Source organism: Protomyctophum parallelum (assembly GCF_964188405.1).
Source record: "Protomyctophum parallelum genome assembly, chromosome: 11".
In the NCBI taxonomy this organism is placed as follows: Eukaryota; Metazoa; Chordata; class Actinopteri; order Myctophiformes; family Myctophidae; genus Protomyctophum; species Protomyctophum parallelum.
In genome coordinates this window covers 17,932,612-17,957,840 of record NC_139707.1, presented here as the reverse complement: position 1 = coordinate 17,957,840, position 25,229 = coordinate 17,932,612, and the positions used below count along the sequence as shown (strand labels likewise).

The 25,229-nt window shown below is 40.7% G+C and overlaps 4 protein-coding genes across 7 annotated transcripts in view; 1 reads left to right on the top strand and 3 right to left on the bottom strand.

Annotated features, from left to right (window-relative positions):
* The window catches only part of uggt2 (UDP-glucose glycoprotein glucosyltransferase 2), a 59,654-nt gene extending 54,948 nt beyond the window's left edge, over nt 1-4,706 (top strand). For all 3 annotated transcript variants that reach the window (XM_083777409.1, XM_083777411.1, XM_083777410.1), the window contains 5 exons: nt 102-262; nt 1,785-1,899; nt 2,010-2,126; nt 3,122-3,287; nt 3,422-4,706. In XM_083777409.1, coding sequence (XP_083633535.1) covers nt 102-262; nt 1,785-1,899; nt 2,010-2,126; nt 3,122-3,287; nt 3,422-3,444 — 582 coding nt within the window. In that variant the 3' untranslated portion in view covers nt 3,445-4,706. The remainder of the gene's footprint in view (nt 1-101; nt 263-1,784; nt 1,900-2,009; nt 2,127-3,121; nt 3,288-3,421) is intronic.
* Nucleotides 4,707-5,059: 353 nt separating this feature from the next.
* On the bottom strand, nt 5,060-16,143 carry dnajc3a (DnaJ (Hsp40) homolog, subfamily C, member 3a). The gene is made up of 12 exons (XM_083776290.1): nt 15,893-16,143; nt 15,273-15,386; nt 14,003-14,127; nt 13,241-13,315; nt 11,149-11,301; nt 10,577-10,758; nt 10,160-10,279; nt 9,826-9,931; nt 9,216-9,336; nt 7,112-7,244; nt 6,624-6,772; nt 5,060-6,268 (listed from the first exon to the last, which is right to left on the bottom strand). The coding sequence occupies exons 1-12, from the start codon at nt 15,972-15,974 to the stop codon at nt 6,126-6,128; spliced, it is 1,503 nt and encodes a 500-aa protein (XP_083632416.1). The 5' UTR covers nt 15,975-16,143; the 3' UTR covers nt 5,060-6,125.
* Nucleotides 16,144-18,163: 2,020 nt separating this feature from the next.
* On the bottom strand, nt 18,164-19,795 carry LOC310866449 (claudin-10-like). Its single transcript, XM_083776067.1, has 5 exons — nt 19,477-19,795; nt 19,083-19,244; nt 18,857-18,938; nt 18,657-18,764; nt 18,164-18,572 (listed from the first exon to the last, which is right to left on the bottom strand). Exons 1-5 carry the CDS (start codon nt 19,706-19,708, stop codon nt 18,392-18,394), a joined length of 765 nt encoding a protein of 254 aa, XP_083632193.1. The 5' UTR covers nt 19,709-19,795; the 3' UTR covers nt 18,164-18,391.
* Nucleotides 19,796-20,930: 1,135 nt separating this feature from the next.
* LOC310867429 (claudin-10-like) lies at nt 20,931-24,248 on the bottom strand. 2 transcript variants are annotated; one of them, XM_083777518.1, is made up of 5 exons: nt 23,955-24,248; nt 22,853-23,014; nt 22,669-22,756; nt 22,383-22,490; nt 20,931-22,288 (listed from the first exon to the last, which is right to left on the bottom strand). In XM_083777518.1, exons 1-5 carry the CDS (start codon nt 24,184-24,186, stop codon nt 22,069-22,071), a joined length of 810 nt encoding a protein of 269 aa, XP_083633644.1. In that variant the 5' UTR covers nt 24,187-24,248; the 3' UTR covers nt 20,931-22,068. The 2 variants fall into 2 exon arrangements, with proteins under 2 accessions (XP_083633644.1, XP_083633645.1); XM_083777519.1 differs by lacking the exon at nt 22,853-23,014.
* Nucleotides 24,249-25,229: the final 981 nt, after the last annotated feature.

The window sequence follows — 25,229 nt, the reverse complement described above, 5'->3', positions numbered from 1 at the left end:
CCCTGTTTCTGTCAAAATAAAGCAGAAATGCCCAAAACAGTAGAAAATAAGCATTCGCCATAACCATAATACTTCAACGTGTACCTTCCTCTCCCTTGCAGATAGTACGAGCTGATCTGAAGGAGCTACGGGAATTTAACTTGGAAGGCGCCCCTTATGGCTACACGCCCTTTTGTGATAGCCGCAAAGAGATGGATGGCTTTCGCTTTTGGAAGGGTGGTTACTGGGCTTCACACCTGGGACACAGGAAGTACCATATCAGGTAGACAGTGGTTCTCTCACTTGGTAGAATGCGTGCCATAGGCTGTCCTCCCTACAGCTGACCTGGTTTTTTTAAACCGACCTGGGGCCCTTTGCTGCATGTCTGTATGTCAAAACTCTATCTCCTGACTTTCCTGTCTCTCGACTCACTGTCACTGACAAAATAAAGCAGAAAATGCTGAAGATATTATAATAATGTAATATAATAAAATGAACAGTATAATGACTTGTAACAAACTGACATACTTTTACAAGCACTATAGTCTATACTATAGTATTATTGTTAGTAAAATCCTCCTCCCTCTATCCTTCACAGTCAATTGCAGTTATATTTCTCTCTCTCTCTCTGAAGGTATTTGATGGAATAAATACATATATTTGAAATATTAACAATTGAAACATCGCTGTTTAATGTTTATTCAGTGAGAGACACTTGAGACAGATTCTTTGTTCCTCACCTGGAACAGTGAGAGGAGCTGTGAGTAAAGAAAGCACAAAGAGAAATTACACTTCTCAGGTGGTAGATACAGATACTGTATCCCATGCACAAAAAATAAACTTTTCATTCTTCTCACACAATCATCAATTGTATTTTAGAAGCTTTATCCTCTGGGGGAAGGCCCCAAGGGCCATTTCTTCGCCAGTGCCTTACCCATTGGCATTACCCACTGCCAATATAAATGTATTCCAAAACTTCCATGGGCAGAGGGAGAGGGCATAAGATTGCACTGGAGAAAATGGCTTGCGCAGTCTTCTCTTAAAGGCAATGACATCTGTCACAGTGATTGGTGGTGGTGGTTTTAATATTGTAACGGTCAAACCACACCTATGCATAATATAATGTGTATCGCAGATATTTTAGAGATAAAGTCTGGTGTCCAAGATAGCAACATTTGCGGGGGAACACCTGTTGTGCAGTGCTAAATCCCCAAATAGTGGCTTTAGCGAACTCGGCCAAAGAGATGGCCCTAAGTTTCAAAACCAAAATGCAGGGGCTCCTCGCTAGGCTCATGGTGCTGAGTGCTGGCTTAATCAGCTGGCAGCCACCAGCTCTGCTGAGCAAAGGAAGCTGCCCAGCTAGAAAAGCTTGACTGTGCCGCTGGATGAGTGAGAAAGGGGAGGAAAATTACAGTGATTTTATTGGACACCAGTGTGCTGTCTAGCTGTGCGAGGTAAGAAAAAAGCAGCAAGGGAGAGAGCTGATCCATGCCACCGAGTCACATGAAAACACAAGGCAGCGGCAGGTACGCTGCTGTGCAACTCAGTCTGTGTGATCAGACCTGATATATCATAGAAGGCACGGTGGTTAGTTTGCACCCATTGGGTGCCACCCAAGGATATCAGATGCACCACTACATACAATTATTAGAATTTGGCCTGGACATATATCTTCATAAAGTGATACTAGCTAAAGGTATCCCTGTGGGTATGCAGTACCGCATCAAGAAGCAGTTTTCTAACACCTGCGTTCTTTCCTATCTATCCCACTTTCTTTTACTGCACTCACTGCGTCCTCCCTCAAGTGCTCTTTATGTAGTAGACCTAAAGAAATTCCGTAAGATTGCAGCTGGGGACAGACTACGTGGCCAGTATCAAGCCCTGAGTCAGGACCCCAACAGTCTGTCTAATCTGGATCAGGTAACAGCAGCATCAAACAGGACTTTCTGTCAACTCTTCCTGAATTTGATATGGTTTCATGTGAACGTGCCTTTGTGTTTACCACATTTCTGTTTGGTGGACTTCCGCAGGACCTCCCCAACAACATGATTCATCAGGTGTCCATTAAGTCTCTGCCCCAGGAGTGGCTGTGGTGTGAGACTTGGTGCGATGATACTTCCAAAGCCACAGCGAAGACCATAGACCTGGTGAGGCCCACAGACCATAGATTTGCTTCCAACTGTCAGAGGCTAAATAGGACCTGGCCTGTGTTACCAGGGGGTATTAAATAGCTAAATGGGAGTTCTGGATAAATGGCTCAGAAATTCCTCTGTGATATTTACCTGCTCTCGCAACCAAGGCTAGAACACCAATTTGCACCTTCCCCTCCAACCCTGAAGGGAAACTTCATCCTGATTAAAACGAAATGTTTAGCAGGCTACTTCTAGTGCAGATTGCTTAGAATGATGGAACTGTATGCTCTCACACACATAATAATAATAATAATACAACTTTATTTGTATAGCACCTTTCATGACATGAAATGCAGCTCAAAGTGCTTTACAGAGCAATGGAGAAAAAAAGAAAAGAAAAGCAAGGCATCAACATTAAAAAACAAGCAGTAATGCAATACAGTGAGGACATGAATAACAAGATAAAAGATCAATTAAAAGCAAGGGTGTAGAAGTGGGTCTTGAGCTGTGCTTTAAAAATGTCTACAGAGGCTGCCTGTCGAAGGTACAGTGGGAGTTTGTTCCATGCCGTCGGCCCGTAGAAGCAAAAAGCTGCTTCCCCGTATTTTTTAGTTGCCATTTTTTTAGGCAAAGCGAGCAGGCCAGCAGTGCAAGACCTTAGGGGGCGGTTTGGCACATGGCAGTATCTACGTTTCCTCCTCACGTTTCCCACGTTACCCAGCATTTTAAGAGAAAACAGGAAAAGGATGTTGCATGTTTTTAAACTTAATTAAGTTTGAGTGGTCAAAAAAATGGGAATAATATTCTCGTTTTTATAATGGGGCATCAATTGGCAATTCGGTCACATGAGACACAGACTGATGTTCTTTTAACAGAGCAGGAAATCTGATCAGAGTTAAATGTCTGCCACAGACAGTGGAGGGGGGGGGGGTGTATTATGGACCGGCTTGTTGTTAAATAGTCACTTTGGTGGAATGAGTGATGGGTTTTGTCTGCTCTGTGTTCTGCAGTGCAATAACCCAAAGACCAAGGAGCCCAAGCTCACTGCAGCAGCACGGATTGTGCCTGAGTGGGTTGACTATGACAACGAGATCAAGCAGTTACTGAGACAGGTCGAGGAACAGGGAGACACGGAAACAAAAAGACAGTCGCCTACTCCCTCAGAACAAAAACAAGGTTAGCAAAGACTGAACTTCTCTCAATTCCTGGTCAGTGTTTGTCTACTGTAAAGGCTCTTCTGGTCTGGTCTATTTTTACCTGACCATGGCTTTTCTACAGTAACTACATTTTCTTACTCATTTGCATTCTAGACAGCCAGCGTGATGAACTCTAGCGAATGCCTCCACTACGCTGAAGAGGAAAGAGGCAGCAATTTGCACCCAATATCCTCCTGTAAAAGCTTGAAGATGTACAAGTATAAAGAAGAGGTGTATTTCCTTCAAAACTCGGCCATGGAGGTTACACCTTTTGATGTGGGAAAGATTGAAGCATTATCGGAAATATTTCTATTTTTAGAAGGGGTCACAATTTTTATGATCTGTGTGTCTTACAGTATCAGATGTGATGTAACTTAGCACTTGACATGTGGTATTCTTATTTAGTAGCTGACTTTCTGCGTTATAAAATAAACGAGAGACTTCAGGGAGGTTACCGCTATTAGATGTTTGTTTGAAGATGAAAGGCAAACTGCACTGAAACAAGCAAACAATCAAATGAATGAGGCATACAGTACATACATTTTAAACTTGTCTATAAATGTTGTGGTTCATGTTATTTGTTCCTAATTTTAGAAGACACTCCAAGCACACATTCTAAATCATAAATCACATTCTGAAGCACACATTCAACAAATCATACTGTACAGTACATGTTCTAATGAGTCATTGTTACTGATTTGTCTCTTAACAGCACCTTGCCTTTGACTGAAATGCCTAAATCAAGCTTTATTATCACATCACAGTTTCACAAGTAAAAAAGTGGGTGAAATTAGTTTTTGGGAACTATGCACAAAAACAAATTTAACCCGTTTGTATTTGTAAAACTGTGATGTGACAATAAAGCTGATGCTGATTCTGATTCTAAACCAAAATGTTTGTGAGTGATTTGTGAGTTTACACTTATGTGATGTTTCCTGCACTGCTGTGGCAACGTTTTGACATTGGAGGGGCCAGAGCCGCCAAACAAGCTGTATTAACCATCTCTAGCTCTGTGATGCAATGTTGTATTAGGTCTAATAGGACCTGGTAGGTCAGGTCACGCATGAACAACAAATCCTCATTTCCACAGATGTCACAGTTCTAGGTAGCAAGAACACAGCATTAAGTTATTACAGTATGTTTACATCTTATTTATATACAGCCGGTACATCAAATACTATTAGATTTTGAACCTAAATTTTCAATACCTGGCTTGAATACACAATACTACTCAGGAACCGAATAAGTGTTGCTGCTCCACTGAGGTGCTTTTGTCACTGAAAGTAGTGGGTCTAGGAACTGCTCTCAGCTTATATTTCTGTTTACATTTTGGGATGTCCAATGGAAACGTAATTGTCATTTAAAATGTGAGAAATTAAATCTATCTTTGCTACCAACAGTCAGTACTAAAGTGTTTTCTTTAAACTTTACACTAGTATGATTTTAAACTAAAACATGTCAATGAAAGTAATTTCTGATGTCGCAATAAATCTATTATGCTGATATGGTACAATTTTCTTCCCCGCTCACTGTCTCAGATGAGGGCTGTGGACTTAAAAGATCACATGAATTAAATCTATGAAATACTATTTTGTGAAGTAGTGCAACCACATTGAATACAATGAGCTGGATGTGTTTCAGGAAAAGGATTGATGCAAAAGATGATCACATGGGAAGCTTCTGTATTTTAATACTGGAGCAGTTAACTGGAGTGGATCCTTAATTAAAAAAAAAGTTAAGCATAATCCCCCATTCTAAGCATAAATAGATCTTTATTTACAATTCAGAACAAAACCTCCATTCATATAAAAAAAAATACCATTGTACAATGTGTACCTTTTATGAATGTGTACCTGTACACATTAAAGAATGAATGTACATTTCAGTGTACAATTCCGACAGGAAGCAGTCATTGCTTTGGAATTAAACGTTTACCCTTGATTTAAATCATTGCAGGTAAATTCTGCATCAGACACAGCATACTTTGTTTTTGGCATAGAAACGGCTTTATCGCAGCATGGAATCCAACGTTGTATCATTCAAGGACACATCGCTGATATTCTCTGGAAATAATGTCACAGTTTCCTCCAAGACCTCTCTCTCTGCGAGTCAATAGTTTGCTACAGGAATGACGTCTTTTTGTAGGCCAACCCAAAAGTTACTTCTGCCATGGTTTCCACCAAAGATTTGCAAAGGAATTTTTACTTTGGGTTTTGGATAAATTAAAACAAACTGTGGGCAACAAATGTTTAGGATAATGTGTTTTTTCAACAAAATCTCAATTTCCACAAATCATAACAAATGATTCTTTCTCACACAACATACATTTAACTACCGGTACTTAAACCCTATATACTTTGTTGTACATCAATAGCGAAGATAGCTGATCTACAGTACAAGCTTGTGACTCGTCACAAGCTTGTAGATCTGCTTTTTTGGCCAAACGTTCACCTAATTTTGCTGAGTATTTGACATGCCCAGAATAGGGATGCTAGAGTGTTGGATGTTAAAAAGCACATTACATTTTCAAAATTCATGGCTGCAATATTAACAGTCATTTACTGTATGTCACAGAACAAAACATGAAAGGCTTATGTTAACCACAGACCTTATTCCCTGTCAGAATTGATAACCCAATAGTAAAATGCTTTGGAAATCTGGTGTGGAGAAAACACTAAGAATTCACTTGTGGGTTGTAGTACTACAAACTGTAGGACTCTCGGGATGAACCGGCATTCTTCAAGTTGGTGTTTTCCCTTTAAATCGGGAGGTAAAAAAATACAATACAGCTCCAGCTGTGCTGGAGGTGATTTTTTTATCAGTTGTGGTTGAACTTGAAGTTGAAGGGTCCAGAGCCAAAGGGATTGAAACCCTGATGAAAGTGCTGGTGATGGTGATGTCCTCCCTGCTGGCTCTCTGGGTCCATGGGATCCTCTCCCTGGTCAAATTTAGTTCTCATCTCTGCAGAAACACACACACACACACACACACACAGGTCTACATATTAACATGGAAGGTTACAAATACAAACTCACCCATCATGCTAGAGATCATGCTGTTCATGTGTTCTTAAACATAACGCAACAAAAAAAGGACCATCTATGTGGTGTATGTCTGATGGAGCCGTTGATGGACGGTCTCCAAAATGGAGACATTGACATGGAAACAGTGACAACTACAGTAATGAACTGTAGTTCACATCATCTCCTCAGTGCTCTGATGCAGTCTGACATTCAGCCTGTCCTGACATTCACTGGGTGAGTGGCATTACCCTGACAGACAGCTGCAGAGTCCATGTAGACCTTGGGCCTTTTACCTGGGTCAGTGAGCACCTCTTTGGCCTGAGCGATGTCTATGAACTTTTTCTCAGCTTTTTTCTTTTCTTCCGCGTTCTGGAAATTATCTGGGTGCCACACCATTGCCAGTTTCCTGTAGGCTTTGACGATTTCCTTTTTCTGGGCCGTTCTGTCACAGTGACAAGAGATGCATAAAGAAATTATAGACGACAAACAATATTTCCTATGATCTACTGTTACAGTCCAGTTGTTATGGCATGCCATTTCCTCACACGTCTGTCTTTATATCACAGAATTCAGAGTTTTACTCTCGTAAATTGTGGCCAAGAATTAGAATATCTCTTCTGAATTCTGAGTTTTGTTCTTGAAATTGTGAGATTAATACTTCAGGGATATGACATTGAATTTGAAATAAAAAGAAGAGCAATTCAGGCCTTTACATTTTTACTAAGTGGTGAGAATGGGCTTCCATAAATTGTAAAGTTAGCACAAATATTGCCTACTGTACCTCTTCACTCCAAGGATCTTATAGTAGTCCCTCTTCTGAGACTGTTTGAGTAGCCGTTTAGCTTTCTCCAAGCCCTCTTTGATCTGACGGTCATTCTCGCTGTGCTGGCCAGCTGTTTCATAATCATTAATAGCTGCAAATGTAGAAGGATCATCATCAGTTATTGATTCACCCAACTGATATACGAATGGCACTCAACATTTTCCCTATTATCTACCCTCTCCAAAAATGATATTGCCCCAACTATTATTCTTGGTACAGACAGTTGGTAATCACCTCACCGTAGTGTGAATTATGCAGCCACATTGTTTATCTTTAGAAAATTCATGGTACAGTATAAGTGTGTGAAGATTTGAGGCTTGTTTAATATGTGAGGTGTACTGAGAGGTGTGTCTGTGCGTGTGTGTCTGTGCCTGAGTTATTACAATCTGCTGCGAGGTCCACAGGAATCTGACAGTTTAAAAGCCTGTGTGAGGTTTGACGCTTTGTTCCACCTGCTGGGGTGTTCACGCCTAAGCAGATAATGTGTTAATGGAAATCTACCCAGCAAACATTCCCTGTAGTTGCAGAGCTGAGGGAGAGAAGCCTCTGCCTGGGCTTTCATTATTTTCTGCTCAACTGTCTGAGGTGAGATTATTAATGGTCAATTTGTCAAAATGGCCACTAAACAATTGGAAAGGACATGAAAAGCAACTTGTAGGCATAGTCTATTAATGGCCAGGTCTCGAGATTATGTTGGTGTTCTGTGCTCACTGATCACACACACAGAGGAGGCTTTCATTAAAAATTCAAAAAGGTTTGACAAATCAAATGCAGCCAGGTGAGAGGGAACAATTTACAATTTAGGCATTTAGCAGACGCTCTTAATCCAGAGCGATTTACATTAAGCAAGAACAAAAGCATGGGAATACATCACATAAAAGCATTTATCATGAAACATGCGTAAGCTAAGAAAGTAGCAGTGGAATATCTATATAATGAAACTATACATATATACTACTATGCTATACATAATATGTATAGCATAGTAGTATATATGTATAGCACGCCATAGTACATATTATGTACTATGGCGTGCTATGACTATATACAATGCAATTATAGTGCTGTCTACATAACATGCTATAAGTCTGTATCAAATGCTATCTAAGTCTACAGAAGTGCTATCTAAGGGGGTAGGGTAAGTGCTATGGGCCATGATGGAGTCTGAAAAGGTGGGTTTTCAGACTACGGCGGAAGATTGGGAGTGATGCTGCAGTTCTGACTGCAATGGGAAGTGCATTCCACAGTTTTGGAGCCAGAAGAGAGAAGAGTCTGGGACGTGTGGAGCGTTGTCCCGGCGTTTTTAGTGAGGGTACTTCCAGCTTCCCTGCGTTGGCTGATCTGAGTGCGCGGGAGGGTTTGTAGGGTTCAATCATACTTGCAAGATATGGGGGAGCCATACCTTTGGGAAGGCAGATGGTCCGACAAAGTGTGGACTGATCCTTGAAATTCCAACGACCGTTATTGCTGGACTAATTGATAGGGGATAACATCGTTTCAAGCTCGTCTCTTCCACAGCCTGCCTGGAGATGCATTACACTTGTGCGTGTTGGAAACGGCAACTAATGGCCATGATAAACGAGTGGCGGTGCTCAACTCCAGCCTGGGAGCCATGACAGCTGTAGATCACTCAGGTTGTGCTTACTTCCAACACATTGTGTTCCTGCCCAGAGGGGGGATATGTTCTTTATAGTTATAATGATATTGGATAACCGGGAGGCCTTAACAGATGTGCAATATTTAAGTGTCACTTTCTGCCGAAACTTATGATTCAACTAAAATCGCTTTTTTAAACAGTTATGCATACGTTTTTGACCATTATATCTATTAATGGTAATTTTTATTGGATTTATTACAATTCAAACTGACTTTTGTGGTGGACAAAATGACTATGAATTTTGACTAAGAATGTATGTTTAGTGGATGTAATCAAGGTTCTACTGTACGTTATCGTGTGCTGTGCGCCTGTGTGCAACAGTGATGATACAGTAAAACTACGCACTCATCCCATTTAACAGCAACCAAGGCTAGCCTAAAAGAATCCTTTCGGCAGCCACCATACCTTCTTCATACTGCTCATCTTGGATGTAGGCCTCCGCTCTGTCCTTCAGGGCGTCGACGTTCTCTGGGTCCCACTTGAGGACCTCGCTACACACCGAGAGCGCCCTACTGGTCTCCTGGCCCTGTGCAGTACACATGACAGACACACACACACACACACACACACACTGAGTGTCCTTTGTCTACATGGATTACTAAACCTCAGCTCTATACATCATTGCCTCGAGACAACTTGTGAATCGGCACAATAGCTACATTTAATGAATCCTCAAAGTTATGGATTAGAAAATACAGTGAGTTTAACCCTTTAAAACCGGGAAAGCAAGTGTCATTTTAGATTTGAGCTAAAAAGCATTATGTTATACTTTGGCTTTCAAAAATAGAAAAAGATAGTATATCTTTGAATATATTTTTTTTCAAGAAAACTCAAATCTTTGCGTTTTTCCCTGTAACAAAATATTTTGAGATGGGGGTCCACAGCCAAATAAATACATATATTTTTGGGGGTCCTTGACATGAATGATTTGAGATTCACCGATATAGGAACATCGTTTTTTTCAGAAAACTGTTCAAAAGGTTTAGGTTTAGGCAGCAATGAGGAGGCACAGTACCTGTGCCAAGGCGTGGCAGATGCGCTGCTTGGCAAGGTGTTTGTAATGTTGCACGTTGGGCTCAGTCTTCATCACAGCCTCAAATTTGTTCACCGCGTCCTCGTACCTGAAATGCAGCAAGCAGGTGGGCATTTTAATTGACACACCAACACTAGGAAAACAACACAATTGCTGCAGCCGCTACCATGGAATCTCTCAAATTGACTGTAGATTATGCTTTCATATTTCAGTGAATGGCAGCAGTTGAGAGTTGAGTCATTTCAGGATGCACACCACACACACACACACACACACACACACACACACACACACACACACACACACACACACACACCTTTGTTCCTGGATCAGCTCCTCTGCGGATTGGATCTGTTTGTTGAGTTTCTTCACTTGTTTGTAGTGGCTGTAGCACTGCTTGTGATCAGGATCCAGCTTCAGGCATTCACGTACCTCACTGGAAATAATGTTTAAATCAATGATTAACTCTCATGAGCCTTCTTTAATCAGTCCAGTACTTTATATAATAGATCTCATTGGTTTTGTTGTATGGTATGGTGTATGGTATAATTTAACCAACATTTTGGGGTGACTCATTGAGAATTCCATCCATGTTGTATTATTTGAAATAAAGTAGACATTTTTCATATTTCTTTGATTTTCTGGTGCCATCTGACTCTTGTTATAGGAATTCGAATGCATTTGTTCAGAAATAAATAACTTTGGCACCGGTCTGATATGATATGGGTCTTACGTGAGTGAGATCTCGTGGTCTCCGAGGTTGTAATAGATGGTAGAAAGTGTGTAGAAAGCCTGAGTGTTGTCGCTCTTCAGCTTTGACGTGGCTTTAAGGTCACTGATGGCCTTCCCCATCTCGCCCATCTGAATGAAACACTCTGCCCGCAGCTCGCGAGAGGTCACATCCCATACACAGGTCTGGAAGAGCAATAGACAAGAGGTTAAACCTCAGTTACAAATGTCACAACATGCATGTAGCATTTTACCGTTACAATCTGCTACAGTGGCAGGACGGCAGGAAGATCAGGCACAAAATAGACTTGGTGTTTCCTGTAGGCAAGGCCTGGTACAATAGTGCACCGATTCTCAAAGTGGGGTCTGGAGAGCCTCAGGATTCTTTAATGGGGTTACAAATGGACCGCTTACGGGTATGTAGCGCTGAGAAATCGAGTTGCACACTGGTGGTCCTTGAAATTAAAAAGTTTGAGAACCACTGCAATAATAGAATCCTGGGTGTTAATTTAACTCCGATTGTACAAATGGAGCCTGTGAGGGTCCATTTTGTGGATTGTACAGTAGTGTACTCACCTCAATGATGGCATCCAGTTGGATAGCGGCGGTCACATAATCTTTGCTGTTGAAGCTGTGGTGTGCTTGAGTCACCAGCCGCTGAATTTCGTCCGACTTGGTGAGCAGTCTCTGAGCCTCCTCCTCCTCTTTTTCACTGGGCCTGGATTTGAGCTGAGCACAGTGAGGAGGAAAGGCATTACATCAGCATGTATGGTGATTAAAGCAATTTAACCACCTGCACAGGGGAGGAAGCAAGAGAAGCAGTAGGCTGGCACTAGAGGAGTGAGGAATATACTGTAGATTAGCAACTCACAGTGTTTGGTTCTGTCTACTGACTTCTCTCAAAGTGGACAAGACTGTGCCAAGTTTACCTCTTAAAAGCACTGCCAATCATGGCAGAGCTTACTTACCGTTCCCTGGAACCCTATTACACTATAATCATCCTCATCATAGAAGGTCGTCATCTTCACGATAGCAATCTCAGCTAATGGCACATCCTTTACAAATAGACCTGGCTCTCCTATCAGTGTTCCTGCTAGCTCAGCCCTGGGAAGAGGGTAATGAATAAATGTGATACATTACACCATGCCAATGTATTGGACTGCTGAAACAGCAAGACAGCGTGCACCTCCAGCCAGGCCCGTCGACATCATACTGGCAAAATATGGTCCACATAAAACGGTGCTAGTCAAAATGCCTATTGCCCTCTGCTGGGAATATGGCTCAGTGCCCTCTTAAAGCTGGAGTTATGACAGTTGATTTCAATTATAAAACTTTCCACACCAATGTACTAAAAACAGTATTTACATTTAATCCAAAAGGCATTATAGCTTAGTGGACATACCCTTTCCACCCAAACTACCTGAAGTTCATATTACAGTTTACAAATAAATCGACTGCTATACTAAAAAGAGACAAAATCATGCCAACTATGTAGGTTAGCATGATGGGTTCTTATGCATTATTTTTTTATAAAGGGATTTTAGGCCCTACATTCTCATGGCAGAGACCTTCCACAAGCCTCAGGCAATACATAATAACTGACCTCATACCAGCGTTCTCAAGAGGGATTACCACTTCATTGTTCTTGGCATAAGAACAGAGCTTTAAGTGTTATCAAAGAAATGGAGATCAGTACCAAGGGCATTCATATCTTCTGGCAGTGTTATGCGACATCTCTCTGCATAATGGTAATAGTAATGCAAAATCTCTCACAGCATTCCACTCTTAATCCTTAATGAACACCTGAAATGATATCCGAAGGCCAACACGAGATTTGGCTACCAATTTAAATACTATTCACCTTCTTAGATTATGACTTATGTTATGAATGCACAGCGTTCCCGTTTTTCCAATGGCACTCAATCTAAGAGTTCTGGACCACCTACATTGAAAATGTCAGACGTACTACTGTAACTGTACATTTGGTATTGGGCGATAATGACTTCAAAACAACATCACGATTATTTTTAACAATTTTTTTTAGAAAACATAAATAGCAGTTCTACAAGTTCACAAGTCACGACACATTGTGAGCTTGTAGATCGACTATCTTTCGGTTGTAACAGTGCCTTAGATTGCTTGAATGCAATCTGGGAACCCATTCTTTTTTTTTATGTCAAACAACAACTCGGATTTGTCTCCTCTCGTTACTTAGTCCACTTCCCCCTGGGTGCTTCTGTGTTTATGGCTGCCAACTTTAATATCTACAGGCTGCTGTGGACGCTTAATATAGAACTCCTTAAAAGCCAGAAAATGCTGAATGTTGCAATATATTACAATAATATACCAGTGTGCACCATATATCCTGTATATACAGTAGAAGAAAACACACAACTACTAGGTTTCTTCCAATCAATTATGTGGTTAACAATAGCTTTATAATTGCTTTATAATTGCCTGTAACTGCTACACTGTAGCAGGTAATTTCAATTAATACATTTTCAGATTAAATTTGAGCCCAACCTTCCCGTTTACTTTTAGGCTGAACCAATAGATTAATTGTATCACTAGACTAGACCTGCAGACAAACACTGACCCCTCCTGGTGAATAACTCAACAACAGTTAGTCACTCTTTACTTCCATGGACAATATCACTGTTACACTCACCACTTTCTTAAAGTCGCTCTCAGCTTCGTCCAGCCTCCCCTGCTTCAGAAGGATATTTCCTCTCTGAAGCCTTGCCTGTTTAAAGCGGGTGGAAAATGTGTTGCAATGTTTATGTATACAGTAAGTAATCTAGGTCTATCAGCGGCACAGCTGATATAACGTACTTCTTTCCCAGCATAATTAACCCATTCTGACCGGGCGCCCATTTTGGTGTCAGCATCATGTTATGCTTTAGCCATTTAAAAATAGCAGATCTACAAGCTCATATCGCGCCACCGAGTGGCGCGATACGAGCTTGTAGGTCTGCTATTTTTGAAAAATCAAAGAGCGACTGACATTTTTAGAATCTGATCTCAGGTCAGAATGGGTTCATCAGACCAGTGTGTGTCCGGCGGAAACCTTGTATGAATCTGATCTCAGGTCAGAATGGGTTAAGGCTGACATGAACTGACTAAACTTGAGAAACAAAATGTGTACATAATTGTGTGCAAAGGAGTTTTCGTACACAGGTTCCTAAAAAACATGCATATGCTATTAACCCATTCTAGGCGGGAACCCCTTTTGGTGTGATTTAGCTGTTGAAAAATAGCAGATCTACAAGCTCATAGTGCGCCACCGAGTGGCTCGCTATGAACTTGTAGGTCTGCTATTTTTTACATAGAAACATGGGTATTTCAGAAAACTGTCAGAATTTAGAATAGAAGATTTTTTTTTTAATTTTGACGTCAGGCCTAAATGGGGTAAGTGATGTGTACTACTTACAGAGGTGAAGTCTGGTTTGAGTTCTATGACTCTGCTCAAATCTGGCAGAGCAGATTTTGACTTCCCCATGGCTAGGTAAACTGTAGCTCTTCTGTAGTATGCAATGTAGTTTTTAGGATCTCCATCTAGAAGAGAGTAAACAAAATCATTACTAACCAAACATTATCAATGCAGTTCATTTTTTTTGTCCTAAAGCGCCATGGGAATAATCTACTGTAAACATTGACAATTTCTAAAACAACCATTTTGATTGGCCATCTTTCACTGTTAGACTGACCGACTATGTTGGCCTTATGATTATGTAGAGTCTGATAATAATCAGACTATTATAGAATCAAGACGCTACTTCATGCTGGCCTGGTATTTATTAGGGATGCACCGAAATTGAAATTCTTGGCCGAAACCGAATACCGAATATAGGAAACAGTTGGCCGAAAACCGAATACCGAATATCCGAATATGATTAATATTATACATCTTTTTTCCTACCATTGCTGTCATGGCCGTACCTTAAAGCTACCTGATTTATTTAAAATGAATGATTATGGCAAAACTTAACTTAAAAAATAATCACTATTATGGGTCCATAAAACATTTATTCAGCCCTTTTGAATGCATTAATTGCATACACTATTCGGTGATATATTTTCTGCCTATTCGGGCCGAAACCGAACATTTTCTGCGGCTGAATATTCGGGGCATCACTAGTTAAAATAGTATGTTTATACAGAGTAAGTACAGAATAAATAATCTCTCAATCACCGGGTAATGACTGTGACACAGTCCTGTATCTGAAAGGTCAGAAATGCAGTCCTTGCAACCACAATGTTTCCAGCCAGACAGGTCTAGTCCAGAATGCCACTTAAGCACTATAAATACTTTGTTGTACAACAAATAGCAAAGATTGTTGACCTACAAGCTTGTAGATGTTTGGAAAATTTGAAAGATTTAGAAAGCTTTTGCCTATAATGCCATGTTGAAAGTGGTTATCACTTAACATACCTATGCCGAAAATGCATATTTAGCCATTTTAGCCGAATATTCGGTGCATCACTAGTATTTATTGTTATGTTGAGTAAAGCTATGACACAAGTTCCCACCTATCTATGTGTATATGGATGGATGACCAGGTCATGATAGCACATGATACCCACAGGTCATCATGACCACTATATACTGTATCATGTGCCTCTCACATGATATAAACCTCTATCTTAGAAATACTTGTTTGCCAAACAGCCTGATAAATCCAGAATTCCTCAACACCTACCAACAGCAGCATGGAAGTGAGAGAGGGCATCAGCTAACTGGCCAGCAGCGAGGAGTTTCTTTCCCATCTCAAGGTGGCTCTCCACAGTACTCCCATCTCTAGTACACTTCACTCCTGAAAAACAGAAATTAACCCTCACAGCAACGACTTTTCATTTGAAGAACCTCTGGTTTGGCAGGAATTTGGCCATACCATATGTACAATCTCATTTGCAAACCCACAGGGTCCATTTGGTTCCTTAGTTCTAACCATCAATCATTTAGCATGGGGACACCCTGAAACCTCATCCTGCTCTTTGGAGAGATGGCATTTTAACCGTGTCAGTTGTCACTACAGTTGTGAATATTACGATATAGCATTTGATGTGGCAGAGGCTACACTACACAACATATGGCCATGTGAAACAAACCATAGCTAACGTTAGCAAGTAGCTATATCTGCTAGGTCAATCTGAAATCCAACCATAAAGTTGCACATGCTAACAAGCAAGCTAATCCTTTCCTTTCCGTATACAAGTCAAAGAGCTACGTATTGCAGTGTAGTTGTCCTTCATGACAAATGGTCAAAGCTCAAACTAACACTGTGTAATATTAACTTTATACAGGACAGTATAAGCTTACCTTCGAATCGCAGATCAATCAAAACAAGCACATATGGGATGTAAGTCAAGATTCTGTATGCTACATGGTCGATTGAAACCATGATTCTGTCACTTTATCTATTCAAAAATAAAGTAGCTAACGTTAGTGTCGTTTGAAGTGCGTATTATTTACTATTGCCAGTCCCATGTGGTGACAGCAGCTATTCAGGATAGTATCATTTGACATCACTTTCTTTTCTGTCAGGTCTGGACAGGCTAGTGAAGTCTGTCGGCCGGTCGTGGTCGGCTATAATTGGTTGGATTGCTGGAAAACTCCTCCCACCACGGTTGGATCAACGGAGAGGAGCCACGGCAGCGTACGGTACAGCCAGTGGAATATGGACAACTGGGCCCTGCGTGGCAGAAGAGAAGTGGGCAGTGGGGACTGTGGAAGTATGGGTAAGCAATAAGCATTACAGCTAACATAGTAACACCACAGGCAGTGGGTGGGCTACGGACACTATAACTGGCAGAGCAGAGAGGCATGCACATGCAGTGATTTAGTTTTTGTTGTTTCAGATTTTTATTGAAGGGACTTTCACTCAGTCTCATCATATTACACTTTTGACAAAGATATATGGATTAATTCAAATTCAAATATTGTAGTAGGCAGTCTGGCTGGCTATGCTATTTTCACTATTTTCGAAAATTGCTGGTTTACAGCTTTTGGGGAAATGTTCTACATTTCAAGCAATGCATTGATATTAAAAATGTAGGCTAGTTCGTAGCATACGTTTGAATAGGCCTACTGAACTGAAGGCCACTTTGTCCATCACTGTAAAGGAGCTAGGTCCTATGTTGGTAGATAGTATGTGTCAGTCTCCTCTCCTCTTGTTGTTGTTGCACTTTGAGGCAGTGTGTGACTGTGTGTGTGTGTGTGTGTGGGGGGGGGGGGGGCCTGCCATCGGTCCGTTTTAGACTTGGAACGATGCAAGTTGGAAGTGCATGCCCCACCAAGTTATTATATGTCCCATACCCATATATGGAGTTCTTGTAACGATGGAAGTTGGAGATCCATGCCCCACCCGGCTATGCAATACCCATTGTACCCGTGTCAATATATGGAGATTTCTTTTTTTCTTTCTTTTAAGATATTTTTTGCGCTTTTTGCCTTTAGTGATAGATTTTTACAGTAGTTTGACAGGAATGCTGGAGAGAGATGGGGGTGAAGACACGCAGCAAAGGTCGCCGGGCTCATGACTCGAACCCGCGACACCAGCTGACAAGCTGGATTACCAGTTCTGTGTCCTGTTGTTGTACCCGTCCGTGTCAGAGTACCTGTTCCACCCATCTGTCTGTTCCCCTTTTATGCCCATATATGGAGATTTCTGTATCTGTCTCTCTGTCCCTTTATTCCTAAGGAGTTCTTTGTCAGGCATGCCCAAATGGAGTGTTGTGATGTCAGAACAGGCCAGCTCCATATTTGGAGCCTGTCAGGGTCAGGACACTTTATGTTATTTAACAAACTGTAGCTGTCAATAGCTACTGAACCAAACGAAAGTATGTATTTTCCCAAACTCAGCCCATATTGTTGTGTATACAGTTATTTTTATTACACCAATAAAGAGTTATCAAAGGTAATGAAATGCAATTAGATTAAACACTTGAAACCCAGCATCCGTATTCTGGGGCAAACATGAGCCAAAAGTAGCAGATCTACAGCGTTGTGAACTTGTGAGCTTGTAGATCGGCTATTCTTGGTGAATAAATTAGGTGTTGTAGATGGAAAAAGGTGGTCAGGTCAAATAAGTGGTCAAACCAGAATGCCCAAGGTTATGTCTCTTGGGAGATCGCACGGTGCTGCCACAGGGGGTCACCAAGGCACAACATGCATTGGTGACTGCAGGCCTTATTACTGCAGCTAGGTTGATACTGAGAAACTGGAAGAGCTCTGCTACGCCAGAGATCACAGACTGGACCCAACTTATGACTGAAACGGCATCCTTTGAATACTCAATTGCCAGGAGGAATAATGTCAAAGGGAAGTTCCAGGAGATATGGGACTACTTTTATTTATATATCAAAGGATTGTTGTAACATTTTGTATTTGTACATTACATATGATATAACCATGAGTGTCAACAACAGAGTGTGGAGGGGTGTTGTCCAGGGGTTTTCTTTTTTTTGACTGCTAGGTGTGTTTTGTTTTGTTTTGTGTCTTTGTTTTCTTGTCTTTTTCTTTTGTGTAAGTCATGTGACTTTTGTATGCTTTATTTAAAATCATTAAAAAACTTTGATGACAAAAAAAAAAGTGGTCAAAGTAGAGAACCAACACAAGTCCTGTTTACTAAGTCTGGAGGGTCTCAGTTGTAAATGACACAATTGTACTGTCTTGTGTCTGAAAATAAAACAAAAGTGGTGATAAAACAGGCTATACTATATGAGAGTGCAAATATATTAAAAAATAAACTAAAATCTTGTCACATACAGTACAATATTATTTAATATACTCTTATATATACAAGTTACTTTCCAGAAGTCACACATAGGAATTGATGCTGGACGTTTTGGTGCTCCTTGAGATTCCAGAAATGTCACTGGCTGTACTTGCTGTCTTGTTACTCTGTTCACTCTGAGCAGGAGACACGTAGGTCTGCTTGGGTGGAAGAGCTGTGTATGCCTCAGGGATCCCGTAGGCAGGCAGATCCTTTCTCTTTGTACTGTGAAATGTATTACATTTGTATTCAGTGGTTTTGTCTACTGAGTCTAAACTGAACATGAATCATTGTTTTGTTGGAAATTACCTTGATTGGCACCCTTCCATCCCTGCAAAACTACTCATAATAAGACCCCCAACAGTAAGGAGTGCAGCGCCCCCCCAGCCGATAAACACACCAACTCCTATTTCAAATCTGGGAATAAAGACAGAGTTCAAGCACTGTATTTATTTACTTCATGTAAATATTGGATGCATTTTGTTTGATGTTTAGGTTTTTTTACATACTTTTGAGCTCTGAAGTCAGGGTTTTGAAATTCTGCTCTTACTTTGTTCCCATAATAAGAGAATGCAATCATAGAACACAACCCTATAACGGTAGAGGTACAACATTTACGTTTAGCAGAATTAGCACCAACAACTTACAGTGAATTTTGAGAGAGAGAGAGAGAGAGAGAGAGAGAAAGAGAGAGAGAGAGAAATACATTTAAAAAAAACTTGTGCAAATATTTACCTGAGATGAGATAGTTCATCCCTGCAGCAAAAGTCACTCTTGCATTTGAAATTTCTGATCCCCCGATCTTGGTGCATTTCATACCCACCATGACAAGCACCGATCCAAAGAATGCCAGGATAATAGCGGTGATGATAAGTGCGCGGCACATGTGAATGTCCCCTGTCCAAGAAAGTAAAGCCTAATTTAGACTTGTACGGCTTGTCCTAGCATAACAGCAAATGACACAATGAAAATCGTATGGTGAACTTCATGTAGTATACATTTAATTAGGCTTAACAAAGAAAAATGCACATCATTGAAAAATATTCAAATTTTAAATAAAAAATACTTTGACTGAATCTGTCTGAGGCAACAGTCTGTTTGCCTTGGGAAGAGTAACATTTTCACTTACAGTTCAGTGCAAGCATAGATGGGATTCCCTTGCAATCTGAGACTCCTGTCGAATCAGATACGCAATCCTTCCAGAGGTTGGAGAAGTAGTTAGAAGTGGTCAGAACAATGCTGTCTACCTCAGACCAGGTCCAGATCTCTGTGACCATGGTGGAGCAGACCAGGATCCATCCACACACACAAACACTAAAGCAACCAATCTCCATGTACATCACCACAACCCTGTAATTCATGCTTGCCTTTCTGAGCGTTCAACAACTAGACAGAGAAACAGAAAAGCAAGGCAGAGGAATAATGACACATGGGCAACTGTTGCCGCTGTCTCGGACGTCGGACTAAACTGTGGATGACCAGAGAAAGTGAGAGTGAGAGAAAGTGAGCTCAGCGATACCCTCCCACAAATCAGAAGTGCTGTCTGTCTGTCTGTCTGTCTCTCTCACACACACACACACACACACACACACACACATGCTGGTGAGGCCGAACCAGAAACAAGAGACAGAATGTGGTTTGTGTATATAATCACATCTCTTGCTTTGGATGTGTGGATGGAGCAAGCCAAGCTGTAGGCCTACTGCTGACAAAGAGTTTTTTCCCTTTGTTCTATGAAGGTCATTTTGACGACAGGCTGTGTTTGTTATTGATATGGTACCCAGGAGGAAGCCTAGCCTATTCTATTTGGTTCTTGGTTTGTTTCTTTGTTTCTTTGATTGTTGCTGCACCAAATCACATCCAAGTGGCACTGTGGCAGCAATCTCTGCTGGGCGAGTGCTGGTGCTTTATCATGGGGGATCAGGATATGGAATGAATTATGTACTGGCCATATATGGAGTGTGTATTGAGTGTACAGGGTTTGATGAGGTCAGATCAACATATGGAATGTCGAACAGGAAGGGCGGGTGGGGAGGATCAACATAATGGAATGTCAGAACAGGTAAGCTCCATATATGGAGATCTAAGGGTTACAGGTTTGAGGTCAGATGTAGAGTTGCTGGCCGGCGCCATATATGGTGGCATGACGTGTCATGAGGCGTGATGTCACAAGGCGTGACCATATACAGTATGGAGCCGTGATGACAAGAGGTGTGACCACATGCATTTTAGTTAAACATGTTATATCATTATTTATGTCTAACCTCTCCTCCATTACCTGCATGGGCAGTTGTCCACCTGCGTCTAGGCCCGTTACAATTATTACATTTAATCGCCTGATCACAATTATTTGGAATATTAAAATAATAATCGTCAAAATGTTTGAATGCTCCCAACACGTTGCATCTGAAGTTCGGAACACACTGTGAGCTTGTTTAGGCTATTTCTGAAGGTATAAAATTATTCAATACAGCATATTCTGGCTATATTATATTTTTATTATCGATACCGATCATTGTCACTTGTCAGTCATTTCTTTGTATAGCCTATTGACGTTTGTTTTATCGTACAGTCTACCCTGTGCAATGTTTGTTTACAAAGTAAAATAAATAAATAAATCCAATATCCAATACCAGAAACACAATTAAATAGATTATTTGTATGTCAATTAATCGTCAAGTAAAATGTCATGATCGTGACACGGTGACAGCCCTACCTATATCCACCAAATATGCAGGTCACATTTGAACTTCTATCCGGTACGTTTATTTATTTTATTTAGTATTTGAGATTGTTGATTAATTTAAATGCAACGTCTTTACAGTAGATATATTATTTGCTTACAGTATAGGCTATGTTAAAAATATTTGAAGCTATATTTTGTAGAACCCTATAGCATCCCTTTTCTGGGGAGTTTGCAAGAATAGCAGATCTAAAATCTCACATTGCTTGCAACACATTCTGAGCTCATACATCAGCTATTTAGTATTTACCCTATTTATTTGGTTTAATTCTTTGATGAAGAGGGAAATACTAGAGGACCTATAGTATAGAGCCCACATGGACTTTATAGGACAACATATAAATCATTGCATAGGAGTACAATATAGAAAAACGTACAGAACATGTGTCTTTTTTCCCAAGCCTTACATGAAATCTGCTATAAACAAATTACCTTTCCTAAACATAATTCAAGTCTTTGATAATTATCCAATCAAAAAAGGTTTACACAAATGGATGACATTTTACAAAATAATATATTATTAAAAGTCCTTATATAACAATTGTGTGAAACAGAGAATATTGTACGTGACTTTTAATTGTAAATAGCACATAGAAATATTTACATTGTTAAACTAGTTACATGATTGGCTGCACATCTGTTGTACATTATATATTATTAATGACTATTAATGAATAAAAACGAGATGACTACTATTTGTTTCATTCGTATGATTTGAATTAAGATTAGATGGCTGTCATAAAAGTTGCAAATCAATGTGTACAAATTATTTAAAAGAAATTAACAAACAAAAAGTAAACAGAACTTTCTCAAATCACTACAGGAGCATGAAAGCATTAATGATTTACAATTGTACAAAATGAGGTGAAGAAACATTATTCATCATTTAAAACCTATAGTATAGTCCATATTATCCATCACATGCACCATCATCCTAATTACTTTTTATCACAAGTCAGTCAGACAGATTTGTAATAACTACACAAACGCATCTCTTTCTGACATTCTCTCGGGTGTTGTCTGTGAGAGCTTTGAGACCTTGGAGCTGCTGGATCCATACGATCCGTACTGCCTACTTGAATATGGTTTGTAGTATTCAGTGTATGCTCTTCCTCCAGGTTTGTAGTATCCAGTATATGTTCTTGCTGCAGTGCGAGGAGCCATGTACGTGCGTGGTGCATAGGCGTACACCACTGTCCTGTAAGCCAAGGCACAAACAACAAGACAGTGAATCAACACAGTAAACTCCTGAGTGTGAATATATCCATTTGTAGGATTTTACTGTGTATTACCTTTTAGGGATGATTACCCGGTACACCGTGGCAGCATAAAATATAGCTCCAAGTAGGATGAAGAAACTTCCCACCAATCCAAGAAATATCGGAGTTCCTAAGTCATATCTGCCATTAGGGTGAAATTAAAATCAGAACACATTTACCTAAGGAGTTATTTTAATTCATACAATATATTGTACATTGACATTAACAGAGCAGTAGAAAAACTATCATTATGTGATGTGTTGGTTTGTACTACTATGTGCCACTGCCAGAAGAGATTCAAACTATTGACTCACTGTACCGTAACGTTCCTGGCTGTAAATTGGCACCAAAGGTTGTCCTGGCAATTCTGTTGATGTATAAGCAGTAGGCAGCTATATCAGAAATACCTGTGTGAAGAGGAAGTTTCGGTTAAACCAAGACATGGTGAGGGCAAAACACTTATGTCATTTATGCTCTTCTAGTGCATCACGTGTTGCCCTCACCGCCAAAAAAATGAAACACTGCCGAGGCTAGTAACTGTTTGTCCTTGGTCGTCTCCGCTCCACCGATATATGTGCATTCCATCCCAAGAAAGCCAAATATTGCACCAAAGAACCCAAGGGTTAAACCGCACATTAGCAAGCCTCTCACTGCCTGGACATAAACTGTGAAGAAACAAAAGTCATGTTAATGCTATGTATTTCTATCATGACATTTATCATCGTAAATAATGTTGCATCATGTTGTAAAGTCTCAGTTTTAATAGACTTTTGTTCTATGACAATAATCAAAACTAGGGTTGTTTAATTCAGTGCAGTGGTTCCCAAACCATTTAATTTCAAGGACCCCCATAACTCTGTGCGTGTCGATTTGTGCACTCTCCAAGTTGCAGGCGTGTAAGGGTCCTTTTTGTTCCTATACCTATCCATAATTTAGCTGGGGGCCCCCTGGAACACCCCAGACTCCATTTTGAGAACCACCTGTTTAGTGGCAATAATTGAACATTGATTAGGAAGAAGGTAGACGTGATTCCTTTCTATGCTACGAGAAAGTATGTATGATGTCCAATACAGGAAGTGAATATTGGACATTGTGGTTTTGTTGTTGAAACATTAACTGATAGGGCCAGCAGGGCACATTTATCCAAAAGGCCTCACAATATCTGTGTGAGCAAATATTTCATGCATCACTAACCCAAGAAGAATTTCTGCAGTAACCAGTGCAGTCAGTAAATGGTGCATTTATATAGATTGTGCATTACATTCACCCATTCACGCACACATCATACACCGATGGCGACGGAAACCATGCAAGGCACCAACCTGCACAGTCATCACTCATCAGGAGCAATTAGGGGTTCAGTGTCTTGCTCAAGGACACTTCGACACTAACTCTGGGGGAGCCCGGGTTCGAAAGGGCAACCTTGCGCTTATACCATACAGCCACTCTACCTCTGAGCCACCGCCGCCCAGTCAGTGCAGTGCTTCATGGGGTCATAGACTACTTATAGTCAATTAAGTCAAATACAAGGCTACATTAACACTAAAAGACAGAAACTATGAAACATCATTCCTCAGATATGAACGTGTGCTGCAGATCACTTACTTGTGACAGACCAGAGCACTGCGTAGTCTCTACAGTTGGTCACTGCTGTGGAGTCGGTGAAGCAGTCCTTCCAAAGGTTGGACCAGTACCAGGCTACCTTGATGATGAAGGAACCTCCCTGGCCTCCTATTTGAACGATCCTCCAATAGTCCATGGCCATAGTGCAAAGTACAAACAGCCATCCCAGCGTTGAGATCAAGAAACCAAACACTTGAATCAGACGCTTCCTCATTTCTGAGGCCAGTAGATGAAGCCTGTGGACACCAGCTACTGCAGAGAGCTGTGGGTGTTAGATCTGGGTGGACAGTCACAGCCAGCAGGACGGATCAAGATGCTACTTCATTTGAGCAGGTTTGTCAGAACTTGATGACATTGTTTGTGCAGTGTCACCATTCAACATTGTGTTGATGTGGGCTTTAGGTCAGTATGGGAGATGTTTACTGTAAACTCTCAGGAGTGTGGCTGTCACAGGCTGTCTACTTTCACAATCTTTTCAACAACAGTTTTTGAGGAATACTGCTACAGTATGCTAATATCTGCTATAGTGTGGTACTTGGTGTTTGATATTCACCATGTAGGCTGTGACAGAATATATGATCAACAAAAGGTTATGGAGAATATATTGTAACTAGAAAATTCGCAGAGTGTGGTTGCCGCAGTGGCTTACTTATGCCCCTCCCACTAATATTGCCAGCCAATTACAATGTCGCGTCACCCCTGTGATCATGCGTAAGTAATTCGGAGGGGATTTAACCCCCGAAATTCATGTTTTTGCGACAAACGGTTACATTTCTCGCATTTGCGGCGCCCCCTATGGATGAAAATGGAATTGCTTTTAGAACTTGGTTGATTGAACCACCCCGGACATGTGATTCATTTGGGATGGATTGGACATTCCGTTCGTGATTTATGGCATTTTTTGTGATATAGGCCCCTTCTACTAACTTCGGAAGATGATTACGGCCGAACGATACGCACTACGAAAATTCTGCAGTTGGTGTTTTAATCGGATAGGTCCAGAGATCATGTGTGCCGATTTCTGTGAGATTTGGACAAAATCTGTAAGAGGAAAAGCAAAAAGTGTGTTTTGGATAAAATTAAAAATGGCGGAAAATCTATCATGACGCAAATGGGCGTGGCCTATATGGGGAGATGCGTCATGACCCAAGGAATCCAGGGAAATAATAATTTTGATTTTACACCTACGGTTCAAGAGTTATAAGCTAAAAGGTAAAGTGGGCTGTTATAGCGCCACCATGAGGCCGACCGATAAAA

Excerpts from the sequence above, each read along its gene's own strand:
- dnajc3a (XM_083776290.1), bottom strand. The coding sequence starts at position 15,974 with ATGGTTTCAATCGACCATGTAGCATACAGAATCTTGACTTACATCCCA. Across the intron at positions 13,316-14,002 it reads TCAAACCAGACTTCACCTCT|GCAAGGCTTCAGAGAGGAAA; the intron begins GTAAGTAGTACA and ends CGCTTTAAACAG. Across the intron at positions 9,337-9,825 it reads TCTGCCACGCCTTGGCACAG|GGCCAGGAGACCAGTAGGGC; the intron begins GTACTGTGCCTC and ends TGTACTGCACAG.
- LOC310867429 (XM_083777518.1), bottom strand. The coding sequence starts at position 24,186 with ATGAGGAAGCGTCTGATTCAAGTGTTTGGTTTCTTGATCTCAACGCTG. Across the intron at positions 23,015-23,954 it reads AGTGCTCTGGTCTGTCACAA|TTTATGTCCAGGCAGTGAGA; the intron begins GTAAGTGATCTG and ends GTTTCTTCACAG. Across the intron at positions 22,491-22,668 it reads TTACAGCCAGGAACGTTACG|ATATGACTTAGGAACTCCGA; the intron begins GTACAGTGAGTC and ends CCCTAATGGCAG.
- LOC310866449 (XM_083776067.1), bottom strand. The coding sequence starts at position 19,708 with ATGAATTACAGGGTTGTGGTGATGTACATGGAGATTGGTTGCTTTAGT. Across the intron at positions 18,939-19,082 it reads GATGAACTATCTCATCTCAG|GGTTGTGTTCTATGATTGCA; the intron begins GTAAATATTTGC and ends CTACCGTTATAG. Across the intron at positions 18,765-18,856 it reads CCTGACTTCAGAGCTCAAAA|ATTTGAAATAGGAGTTGGTG; the intron begins GTATGTAAAAAA and ends CTTTATTCCCAG.